This window comes from Neolamprologus brichardi, chromosome 7, assembly GCF_056152115.1.
Source record: "Neolamprologus brichardi isolate AB-2024 chromosome 7, ASM5615211v1, whole genome shotgun sequence".
NCBI lineage: Eukaryota > Metazoa > Chordata > Actinopteri > Cichliformes > Cichlidae > Neolamprologus > Neolamprologus brichardi.
In genome coordinates this window covers 6,634,030-6,646,592 of record NC_142110.1, presented here as the reverse complement: position 1 = coordinate 6,646,592, position 12,563 = coordinate 6,634,030, and the positions used below count along the sequence as shown (strand labels likewise).

At 37.6% G+C, this 12,563-nt stretch overlaps 1 protein-coding gene across 2 annotated transcripts; it reads left to right on the top strand.

Annotated features, from left to right (window-relative positions):
* Positions 1 to 560: 560 nt before the first annotated feature.
* Positions 561 to 7,672, top strand: ehf (ets homologous factor). 2 transcript variants are annotated; one of them, XM_035907193.2, is made up of 9 exons: positions 561 to 699; positions 3,117 to 3,255; positions 4,157 to 4,414; positions 5,398 to 5,442; positions 5,575 to 5,619; positions 5,707 to 5,769; positions 5,853 to 5,897; positions 5,997 to 6,192; positions 7,013 to 7,672. In XM_035907193.2, the coding sequence occupies exons 2-9, from the start codon at positions 3,180 to 3,182 to the stop codon at positions 7,110 to 7,112; spliced, it is 828 nt and encodes a 275-aa protein (XP_035763086.1). In that variant the 5' UTR covers positions 561 to 699; positions 3,117 to 3,179; the 3' UTR covers positions 7,113 to 7,672. The 2 variants fall into 2 exon arrangements, with proteins under 2 accessions (XP_035763086.1, XP_006789624.1); XM_006789561.3 differs by having other exon boundaries at positions 561 to 728.
* The last annotated feature ends 4,891 nt before the right edge of the window (positions 7,673 to 12,563 follow it).

Sequence of the window (12,563 nt, the reverse complement as noted above, 5' to 3'; positions counted from 1 at the left end):
GTAAAATTATAGACATTTATAAACGTCTAACCCCCATAACCCCATTTTATTACAGTCTTTTCAGGCACGCAGTTACTAATGTTTCTTTGTCAGTTCCAGCAACTTTAAAAGAGTAAAAGGAACACATTCTCTCAGGCCCTCCTACCAAACTGTCAGCACCTCGTTCATCATGATGAAATAAAACAAGCAACTGTTTTCCTGCATAATAGCACAGAGGGAAGTTTCTCTAAGGTCAAACACTATTTTAAGAAAGCACATGAACTTTGAGGATTTAAACTTTGTGGTCTATTGTATATGTATCTGTGTATATGTTTCCTCATAAGTGTAAGCTTAACTGCGTGAGTGAGCTTGCATTTGTGTGCTTGACTCTGTGAGAGGAAATGCTGCCAACAGAGATAATAAAAAGTTTTGTCAGGTGTGTGTGTGGATCTGTTTTATGTTTCTGTGTGTGGGTGTGCATTATGCAAATACCTATCTGGTCTGAGCGTGAACAGGTAGCCAATTGGAGTGGGATAAGGAAGTTAACAGGATAAAAAACCCATTGTGGTGGGGCAGCACCTGCAGTTTCTACATGCTTCTGTTAATTCTAAGCTTTCGTTAGCAAAAGGACTCACCTTATCTGACTTTACACTCTAGTAAACTACGGTGTCGGAATCTCAGGAGACTGTTGAAAGCGGATCTTCACGAGACCTCTAACAGGTCTGGTCAGACTCCATTCTACTGCTCTGGTAGGCTGTCACACTTGTTCTGGATAATCAGCACTAATGACTGGTTGCAGTATAATTAACTCAAAGTGTACTAAGTATACAAAATCCTAATAAGAATTCTCAATATGCTTTAATATGCTGATGTTTTACCTTGTTTTAGTCAGGTTGGCTGTGCATGTGGTATTTTCATTTCAGTTTGTCTCTTGTTACAATAGTTTTTAGCTATGCATTGGCTACATTATCTGTTTCAGTCATACAGGACATCGTCAGTTTTAAAGACACTGAAAGCTGTATTGTGTAATTCACAAAACTTAAACTTTAAGAGGTTCCTCTTTGAAGTTAGCATTCAAAACTGTGCAGAAACCCTAAACTTAACTATATTTGTTCACATTTACTTTGAAAATCTGAAAAATCTTTACGAATCAATTTTATGCAATAAAATACAAAATTAAATAAAAATTAAATGCAAAATTAAGAATAAAGACAAATAAGATTTTTAAAAGTCCACCAAGTTACTTTCAGTTATGTTTCAGTGCTACCACAAGGCTTTGGCTCTGACTTAAAGGGAAAGCAGCCAGTCTGGTCAAGAGCAGACAAAATGTTCATGTTAACTTATTCTTCAACTGCTGCTTGTGTCCTTGCATCACGACAAATCCAGTGCAATGAATTTTCTCTGTGACTCGGCCGACAGCATATTGATTCATGACTGTGACTTGAATTGCTGCGTGCGCGTTGTATTGACAGAAACAACTTTCTGTTGCAGAAACTACTCTCTTGTTAAGATACGAGCTTGGCACTCGTAGTACTCATAGATTGAAGATAAACACATAAGAGATTCGGGCTGATTGGCAGCTGATGAGATGTTCTGCTTTGACATGACGAATGTATACCTTATCTTCTGTAGAAATCTAATTCATAAATCTTGGCTTTTGTTTGCTATAAAACTGTTTTGCTAGGTCTTTAAAGCGATAAATTTCTCTAACTGTATGCAGATGTGTTATCCTGGCGACTCAGTGTTTACTGAAGAAATGTGTGTCATGGCTTGGAGCTATTTTGTTTATAACCTACCATAAAACTGCAGCCAAGTTTTTCTATGGAACAGTCAGAGTACTGTGTACAACACTGTTTAATGTGTAGCCATTTAAAACGGGCATCTCATCTGCTAGCCTTTCATAGTTTCATTATCATGTAGTAAGTCAGTAAAATTTAGAATAACAGCACTCACACCTAAGCAGCTCTTCTTGTCATTTTGGGCAGATACAGACTTAAAGAAGATTTTAAGAAAAACAATAAATGATCGTCCCAAAACTTTACATATACAGACAACACTTTATTTCTTTTAACAACAGCAGTATTCGCTGGACGTTTGGATTTCTATGTCTGCCTTATGTTCTGAGCTTTCAAGGGGAATTTCAGTGCAACACTAACAGAAAACCAGATGCTGGCATTGGACCATCGAAGATATGACTAAGCTATTGTGCACATGCAACACTTGTGCTACCAAAACAGTGGAGGTGCTGAAATTCACACTGACTTTATTTACATGGAATGCAAATATACTTGTGGTTAAATTTGAAACATGTCTTTATTTACTTTTTACATGTGAACAGCTCACCCTTCAAAAGAAACTGCACCTGTGAATAACGAGTCCTCAGTGAGTCAATATTACGCTAATAAACATCAACTCAACGGCGACATAAGCTGCTGTACTTTAATTGCATCTAATGATTAAGCGGAGTGTACCTTTCTGTTAGTCTTCTGCTACTTTACTACAAGATGCTACAAGCAAACCAAAAATATGATTACACCAATGAAGAAGAAATAAAATTCATGTTTTAAGCTGGGTAAAAACAAATAGATTAGACCTTGATTAAAATACAAAACCCAACAGACCCTTTCTTCATAACGAGTACACAACATCCCCAACCTGCCACCTGTGCTGACACGGAATAAGTTTGTGACCACGCTTTGATGGTAACAAACAATCAGACCTGTGTTTGATTTTTCCGCTGAGATTCTGACACCTGTGGTTACCACAATAACAGCAAGAAGAATGCAAAAATAAGGGAAAACATTTCCAGAGCAGCTACTTTCCAGATGGCAGTTAGCTCGAATAGACTGAATACTGCTACATCAGATATGTGAAGCAGCAGCTGCAGCATTTGCTGTCTGCATTAATAGCGCGTTACTTTAGCTTTGATGCAGTGTAAAGAGGACAGCGTCTGTGCTGACATCCTGTGAATCTGTTGTGCTTAAATAAAGTAGATTCAGTCATGCATGAGATGTATACATAATCTTTTAATATGGAATGTCATCATCGAGGTCAAAAGTTCAATTTTCTTTACCTTTATCTATGCGAGTATGTGTGCATACATGAGTGACAGATTATTTTTGACTCTGTCTATACAGTAAAGTACTACCCTCCTGCCTCAGCCCCTGGGCCATGGTACATCTGAGCATAGAAGTAGCAGCATGAGTGTAACTACATCCACCAGCCTCGACAGCCAGGTGACCAGTGCCTGGGGCCCTGCTAACCCTTATCCTGATGGTGAGGATTATTGCACACACTGACACAATCAGAATGAGGCCTACTGTGTTTTTATTCCTACTCTCATATTCTGAAGACTCCAGTTCACTCAGTGGTTACAAAGCTGCAATTCAAAATGTAAATAATTCAACAATTAGCAGCTAATGCATTGTTCACCTGGAGAGCCCAGAGCTCTGACACACAAGGCATGAATTAGACATACCCAGCTAAGAAATAGTTTTACAGTAAATTTGAATTAGAATTTATTTATTTAAAAGGGACAGTGCAGTTAAACATAGTTCAAGTGCAAGACATGAGACTGATGTACCGCACATAGGTTTATAGCTACTGCTAATTTTCAACAATTGTCTCTTGTTGGGCTTACAATCTAAATAAATACATATTACAATAAAACATACATTTTCATAAAACCAAATTACATCATAAATACAATTACAATAATTTAAAATAAAATTAAAATCATCAGATAAAATGACTACAACTTTGGTTTCCCTTTAACCACACTTTAACCTTCAATGTAAAAGATCTAATGTCTGTAATCAGTTTGATATCGGTTGGAAGTGTGCTCCACAGATGGCAAGCCTTTATAGAAAAAGCTGACTGACCGAATGTAGATCTGCGATATAATATCTTGCAGTTGCCGTTCACCTTACTCCTAGTAACACGATTACTGTCTTGTCTCTGAATGTATCTATTGAGACACTCTGGGGCCATCCTATTTATACATTTAAAAACTAATTTAAGATAACACCAATGATTAAAAATGAATTTGCTATTTAATTGTTGACAAATACCTTTGCTTGTGGGAGTCACTCTTCCCTCATCAGATACACCTTTACAATGAAACTAAATGAAGTCACTGTTAAGTCTAAGAAAAGAGCAATTATGTCTGTGCCTGCAGGTTCATTGGTGATGGCTGGTTACACGAGCCGTCTGTGGCCTCATGAGTCCCAGCCTCAGTTCTGGAGTAAGTACCAAGTGTGGGAATGGCTGCAGCAAATTATGGACATGCACCAAATTGATGCCTCCAGCATCCCATTCCAAAACTTTGACATCGATGGCCATCAGCTTTGCAGCCTAAGCTACCAGGACTTCATCCGTGCAGCTGGCAGCGTGGGAGCCATTCTCTTCCACAGCATCACAGAGCTCAAGTGGAGCGGTACGTCTAAAAACTCTGGGAGAGAGGTTTAAGGGGCAGCAAAGGAAGATGATTAGTGCCAATAAAAAAGAAGCTGGGTGATCCGAGTTGTGTCTGGAACGAGGTCTTGATGATGAGTTGTTGAGAACGGATCGCAGAGCTGGTCAGGGGGTCGCACAACATGCTGCTGTAGAGGGGCAAATGATTGCTTAGAGCCAAGGAGATGATGGATTTGTTGTTTGCTCTTGCTAGAATGGGTTTCCTAACAAAGCACAGAGGGGGTGTGAAGCTGAGAAACAAGCTGAGAATTGGATCGTCCATTGTTTTTTAATTAGAGCTTTTAAACAAAGTCAAAAGGTTTTTCTTTTTTCTTTTCCTTTTTTGTTTCTTAGGCCTAATACTTCATTTTTTGGCTTATACCTGTTGCAATTGTATGTATAGCATGTGGCTAAATAAAAATATACAAATTTATGTAAATTACACAAGCAGACTATATTTTATCTAGCAAATAAAGCCAATACCTTTTCAAGAGTAGCACCAATAGATCTTGCACAACAGGTTTAACACTGAGGTTAAAAAGAATTTCGAAGTAAACTGAACCAAGAGAACAGTTCTGCTATTGTTGTAACCAACTGTAAGAAACCAGCTCAGTTTCTTGAGATAAGGTGTCGCATTTTAATACATCAAATATTGTTCTCACACTGATTGTGATCACAAGGTGTTATTGCTATATGAGTTTGAAGTCATTGGTGGTTATTGGAATTTAGAATACATTTATGATGTTACTACTTTTTTTGGTCAAAAAAGGTGTGTCAATGCTTCACTGTTGCTTTTCCCATTTCTGCTGAGACAGCCGGGAAATGGGAGCGAGGAGTGCAGAAAGTCATTTGTTGACCAATCCCTCAATACCAGCCGTTTTCAAAATAGTGAATTTACTGACTTAAATATTAATTTGCAATTTATGCTTATATTTCATTTATTTTTCCGTCTTTATCTCTGCACAGGCCAGTACCACGTGGATATAGGGCAAATGGAAAGCAAACCTGAATGTAAGAGTCCTTCACACAAAATGTTAGCCAAAAACACAAACATCAGCATTATAATGAATACATTTTCCTGTTCATTGTACTCATTGTGTTATTGCCCTAATTAAGCCTGCCTCCTACCTATTTCTTTCACAGTAGACTTCTCTTGTCCATTTCCAGATGTCAGCTATCCACCTGGAGGTACAGCTGTGATATTTTTGCTATCGTCTATTCAAGTTTTATTCATCGCAGACAAAAAATATTGACCTGACTTCTTTTTTTATTTAGAAATCTATGACCCCTCGGTTCACCCCCTTGCACCTGTTGCCTCTCCCAGGGCTCCTAGTCCAGGTGAAGATTTATTTGTACTATATAGAGAGCAACAAACTGTGTAACTGAAAATTATGTTTCACAATTAATAATCTCTTTCCCAGATATCAAACGATCCTTCAACCGTCCACATCCAGTCAAAAAACACAGTAAGTAATAGAAAAAAATCTTTTTAAACTAATGCCTTTTATGTAATTTTGATGTTTATTAAACAACCACTATCTACTTTTTTGTTGTTTTTACCAAAGACCCAAGGGGGACCCATTTGTGGGAGTTTATCAGGGACATTCTACTGAATCCAGAGCGAAACCCAGGACTGATCAAGTGGGAGGATCGGACAGAGGGTATTTTTCGCTTCCTGAAGTCAGAGGCAGTGGCACAATTATGGGGCAAGAAGAAAAATAACAGCAGCATGACTTACGAGAAACTAAGCCGTGCAATGAGGTACAACCCCTCACAGCTCTCTTACATTATTTATTAAAATATAAACCTTATGTTTGCATACAATAAATACACAATCACAATTAAGACGTTGGGATGTTGTTTTTCTCAGATTGGTGCTGTCAGCAACAGAAAACAATAACTTTTGTTTGAATGACCATGAATAAAGATGAAAACGTGTACTTTGCGCTTCTATTTGATGCATTAATTCATCTCTTTGTGTAACTGATGTTGCACCTGTTTTGACTCTTACCTTAACAATAGGTTGTTTTCTTTTTAGTACCTCTTTGTTCTGTTAGTTGATTTGATGAAAGAATGACACAGTACTGTAGACTGCTGAATTCTAAATAGGTTATGGAGAATATTACATGCCTAAATAAGTGTGAACAAACTGGTGTAGGAGTTATTTTTTAAATTAATGGGGTGCAAATGCAAGCACAAAGCTAAAGTAGCACAAGCGAGTATATGTATGAGGTTGCCAGTCTTTTTCTAAACAGAAAGTTAAGAACAAGTAAACCGTAAACTGTGAGGTAGTCCAATGTGATAGAACCTGAATTGTCAGTAGGTTTCCTGGCATTTCCAGCGAATGGCAGATAAGAACGCAAAGAATCTTTTGCATTTCAACTGTCAGTTGAAATGCAAAAGTGATCAGAAAGTACTGCGGATTATTTTGAACTGACTGGGAGAAAATGGAGTGAAACACAAACAGCAGTAAAACTTTACTTAATTCAGTCAATCCAACTAAGTCAAATATGTAAGACTTTTTTTATACATATGTTTTTCATAATCTAAAATTACTTGATTTGTCCGTCCTGTCTTACAGATATTACTACAAAAGAGAAATCCTAGAACGAGTAGATGGCCGCAGGCTGGTTTACAAGTTTGGAAGAAATGCAAGAGGATGGAGAGAGTCGGACAAGTGACGGTTTCATTAATTTATGTTTTATTTGGTGTTGTGTGCTTAATGCTTTATTATAGTTTGCATTGACTGTTTTTGATGATGTCTAAACTGTTTTTCTGCCTGTTTTTTTTTTTTTAATTCTATTTCAATTTATAGCTATGTTGTGATACTGCACTGAAATATTCTTTACTGTGCCTTAATAGCAGTCAAACCTCAGATATGGTCACTTAAAATCTTGCTTTAAAAAGATGAAAAAATGATAATAACCAATTTTTCAAAGAGTTTTCAGATGTTTCTTTTCAAACAGATACTTTTTCCAAGTACCAAAAGAGCACATGTTGATAACACATTCAAAACACATGTGGCAAAGAAATGTATGTAGCGTGTTTTGACACTGATACTGTGAAGTGTACTTACGAAAGAATGATTGTTCACTGCTTAAAAACCAACCAACAAAAAAAAAAAACAATAGTAAGAAAAATAATAAGGCCAAAGCACAGCACTGAATACATAAACTAGTGATGAACTAGAAAAATTTACAATGTGACAATATGGTTTGTACTATTTCATACTTTACATCCATTGAACTGTCCAGAAAGTGTGTAAATGTTTGTTGATATTACAAATAAAGCTTGTAACTGTTTTTATTTTATAAAACTCTTTATTTTCATGAATCCCATGTGTAAGATCTGAATGTAAATTAAGAAACTGAAATCCATCCATCCATTTTTTTAACTGCTCATTCAGTTCAGGGTGTCAGGGACTGGAGCCGGTCCCAGCTGTCATTAGGCGAGAGCAGATACTCTGGACAATCACACTCGCATTCACACCTACGGCCAATTTAGAATCACCAGCTAACGAGCATGTCTTTGGACTGCGGTAGGGAAGCCAGAGTGAACCTCGGGAGCACAGGGAAAACAATCAAATTCCAAATATAAAAGCCCCAGGACTCGAGGCTTAATTCAAGAATTTTAGTTATATGAATCAGCATTAGACACTTGCAATTAATTTTGCATTTGGCTTCAGTCTAATATGCAAACTGCAGCTATTCTTGCCCAAACTTGAACAATATTGATGAGCTACAGAGTGCTGTTTAGATCCACAAGTGAAAGCCTTGTTCCCACTAAATCTGTTTCAAGCTTGACTCTGAAAAGCCATGCACTTAAAGATAGTGCTGGTAGTTACTGCTTTATCATGACAGTGTGAAATGCCACACAGTTAATTGTTTGCCACTGTGTGCCGTAGCTGCCAAGCTGGTTCCTGCAGGCAGCAGACAAATGAGAGGGCCTTGATGGCCAGCAAGATAAAGGCAGTGCCAGTAAAACACTGCCTTCTTTGACTTGCATTTGCAACAAGCAAATCCATTGCTAATCTTCAACTTTGATTTATCTGGCTTATGCAAGCCTTCTTTACATATTGATGACTGACACCACGTTCAGTCGTTATCTTTTGCACTTTCGCACTGCGTCGCACCGCATTGTTTTCAGTTTAGTCACTATTCTGTCTCATACGTATGCACCATAAGGCAATAATTGCATGTTGTACGCTGAAAGACAAAACATGGCCTTTTCTTAAAGCATAATTGTCAATAGGTTGTGATCAGAACTGATGGAATGCATGAAAGATAAACAGAACACTCCTTATTGGTGAAAAAACATATCTGAGTAGAGGCGTTGCAAGGATGGGTGAATGAATTAATGTAAAGTGGTACAAACAGAATCTTCCTGATTGGACTGAAATAATAGCTAGTGATTGTCCGATTGTTGTATTACATGAAGTAATGTAATTCAAACTGAAGTGTTTATTCATCAAATCCCATTGTTTGTTTTCAGAGCTATTATCAACAAATCACACTCTATAGTTTCTCTGGAGCTGATCTTGTTACGATCCATACATACATTTGAAATGTATACCAAATCAAACCTGGTTGTATTTAAGGCTCGATGTATACAAAGTTAGATTGTACATGATCCTTAAATAGTAACAGAAAAAGTGAAAATGTCAACTATGGTTAAAAGCAGCTTTGTGTCGTAGCATCCGTTGTGAACTTCCTAAAACTTACTTCTAACAAATTAGACACATATAATTAAAGAAGAAAGAAATGATAATGAAATTAATCTGTGCTGTTTATGTGACAAGAAAATTTCAAAATTAACTAACAAAACTAATGCTTTGGATACTCATGGCGAAAGTCCAACTGTCAAGCAAACACCAAGGCAGATATTGAATTGTGTATTATGTAACCATTACTGCATTTGCTCGTGATACCATACCAGCAAGTGGTTTAAGGCAAACTAAGGCTCATTGCACATGAACGCTGATATACTGTATTACAAAGAGATGAATTGAGAAATTAATGAATGCAATGACCAGAAGCACAGGCGTACATCAACAGCTCACATTTAGCCTTAGTTTGACTTTGTAATAATATTAAGCATATTATATCACTGCTGTGAGCTGTGATAAGACAAGACTTTGATGTGAGTCGCTGAAGATGATTGAGCAGTTATGCAAATGTTAGACTCACGTAACCTCTGCAAACATGAGCGTGATTTTCCTAACAGACCACTGCCCAGTGATCACAAATCGTAGCTTTACATACTTCTGATACTGTGACACGAATAGTGCTGCATGTGACCGAAATGGCTCCCAGAAGCAAGCTGCACTTATGACAAGACAGCATATCTGACGAATTCAAGAGAGCACCGTTAAACCAGCGTGACATGTATTTACAGGACTTGATTCTAAGTCATCGAGTGCTGGTAACGAAAGCATTCATGCAAACATGCGCCCAAACTGGTTGTAACAGATCTGGGAAGGAAGAAAAAACACATTTGCACCTGAGGAGATATTTAATCCATGTGCCTCACTTTAGCACTTTGAATTCTTGTGTGAGTTTTTTGTTTGTTTTTTGTTTTTTTTACAGACATGCTATTATAATAAGAACAGTCCAGACAATTGTCTAGGAAGATGACAAACTCTAATTATCTAGTGGCCTCCTTGTTCTGATTTATTAGACAATGGCTGCCTTTGTTTGGCCAAAAAGCATATGCAATACCTCCCCACGAATACCTTTATCTCTCATAGTTACAAAATGATTTTCTGATTTGAATAAACCAAGCAAAGGGTATTTTATCATTTAAAAGGGAGAGCATTAATTCAATCAGATAGATGCAAGAGGAAGAACAGGAAAGTGATAAAAGATAGCCTAAGCATGGGCATGAAGACAGCAAGATGTGATTTTATGTCTGCATCCCATGCCAATAAGTGGGGCTATTGTGTTCTCTCAGTGGATACACTGGCTCAGCTTATCTGGGCCCCTTATCACTTTTGTCTCATACTCAAATGGACCTGTGAGGCGTCCAACCCAACACTGAGTTGGACAGATTAGTGCTCTGTTACGGATGCAGCTTTGCTTTTTGGGGTTATGGAGAGGTCAATCTAGCATTTTATTACCCAAAAATGACACACTAGATCATAGTCTTGTGATAGGGAAGGAAAGTAGCATTGAAAGTACTTGTGAAGAATGAAGAAATTAAGTATTTTGGTTTTTCTTCTGCATTTGCATTAAACAAAAAATTATTCTGAAATGACCTTTGTTCATATTTTTTTGCTGTAACCAAAAACATAAGTAGTCATGAAAATGCACAAATTATTTGTTTCCAGTATGTTACGGAGCCAGTTTCCTTTGAAGATTTTGGAGTTCCCATCAATGTTGATTTCCTTGTTTGCATTTGACAATTAAAGCTGTAATTTCCTTGTTTCAACAAAAAAAAAAGGAAAAAAAAGGGATTTGCCTCACTGCAAGCTCTTTCCTGGTTCAAAATGTGTTGCATGCATGCTCTCTCTGTGCCTGTGTGGGTCTTCTCTTCCTCCCACAATCTAAAGGCATGTGCATGTCAGGTTGTGATACACTGACCTCTCCAGCGTGCAGACCCTGAATTGGGATTTAGTCAAGGAATGACTGAAGACACACGGACTAAATACACACAGGAGGATAATGAGGGAAACGGAAACACATGGGGAAACAGCTGACACACATGAACATAACAACGTCACAAGGGGAGAGTAAAGCTAAAAACATTGAACACAGGAACACAGGACCCCTTCAAAATAAAACAGGAAACATAATGAGACGCAGACATGACAACCTGAACTTGACAATGTAAGACACAGACATGAAACACATGAAGGGCAAGGGAGACTTAACAGGGGTTGGAAGACACAAGGGGAATCTAATAACAAATGAAATAGAAAAACTAAAGAGCTTAACCATATACTATAAACATCAAAATAAACTAAAACTCAAAACACTGGGTCATAAGACCCAGGATTGTGACATACAGTCCTTCAAGTACCTCTGTGTCCACATCCCCTCAGATCTGACATGGCCTGCCCACATTCAGGTCCAGTACAAAAAGGCTAGGCAGCGCCTGTACCACCTACGGCAACTGAGGAAGTTCAGGGTCTCTCCAGAGATCCTCAGGACTTTCTATACAGGCGCTGTGGAGAGCATCCTCACACAGAACATCATGTCCTGGTATGCGAACAGCTGTGTCATGGACAAAAACAAACATTCCCATATCATGCCTGATCCTTCTGACTTCTTTGCGGCACAACTTTAACACCACACTCACACAATGTACATGCCCAAATTTTAAAATTGTACATTTCCAGATAGTTTTATTCTATTTATCTTGTATGCAATTCACTCACTTATTGCACACAATATCCTCTTTGTATATATCTACTTACTTTACTTACTTTCGTGGAGCATATCAGGTTTCACTGTGTGTTATACTTGTATAACTATGTGCATGACAAAAAAAGTGATCTCGAATCTTGAATAAGCAGAATAAAAATAGATAAAGAAACATTTTGAATTATATGTCCTTATGTATCTTTGAATGTATGTTGGTAATATGTGTGCAATTTACAATGCATTCATTACAAACATTCTTGTCTAAAAGTATCTGAGTTACAGAGAGAAATACATAACCAACAGCACACTCTTCCATAATGACAACACTTGTTTTTATAGAGAAATTAATAAATGGTTTTGTTGTAGTAACGGGAAAGAATTTGTTCTTCTCAAAGTCTGGCTCTGACTACATATCTCTCCTCTTCGATTTAGTACGAACAACAACAGCAGTTCAGCACGAGCATCGACCCTTTTCATCCTTTAACAAAGTACCTTCACAGCAGAGGGCAGTAGTTCACTGAGTCTATTTAAAAGCAACAGAACTACATTGTAAAGGCACTTGAAGGACCAATATAGGTAAGACTCTTGTTGCCTGATCGTTAATGTCTACACGAGCTTATAATACATTTATCACCGGGGTAAACGTTTTTTTTTCCATTAGTCCAGTATTTGCGTTTAAATATTTTTCCGTGCTTCATGTTTTTATTTTAAAAATACGGATTTTACGGCAGAAAACGGCTCTGTCCTTCTTCACCCCACCCCCTCCTTTTT

Excerpts from the sequence above, each read along its gene's own strand:
- ehf (XM_035907193.2), top strand. The coding sequence starts at position 3,180 with ATGAGTGTAACTACATCCACCAGCCTCGACAGCCAGGTGACCAGTGCC. Across the intron at positions 3,256-4,156 it reads TGCTAACCCTTATCCTGATG|GTTCATTGGTGATGGCTGGT; the intron begins GTGAGGATTATT and ends CTGTGCCTGCAG. Across the intron at positions 4,415-5,397 it reads CACAGAGCTCAAGTGGAGCG|GCCAGTACCACGTGGATATA; the intron begins GTACGTCTAAAA and ends ATCTCTGCACAG.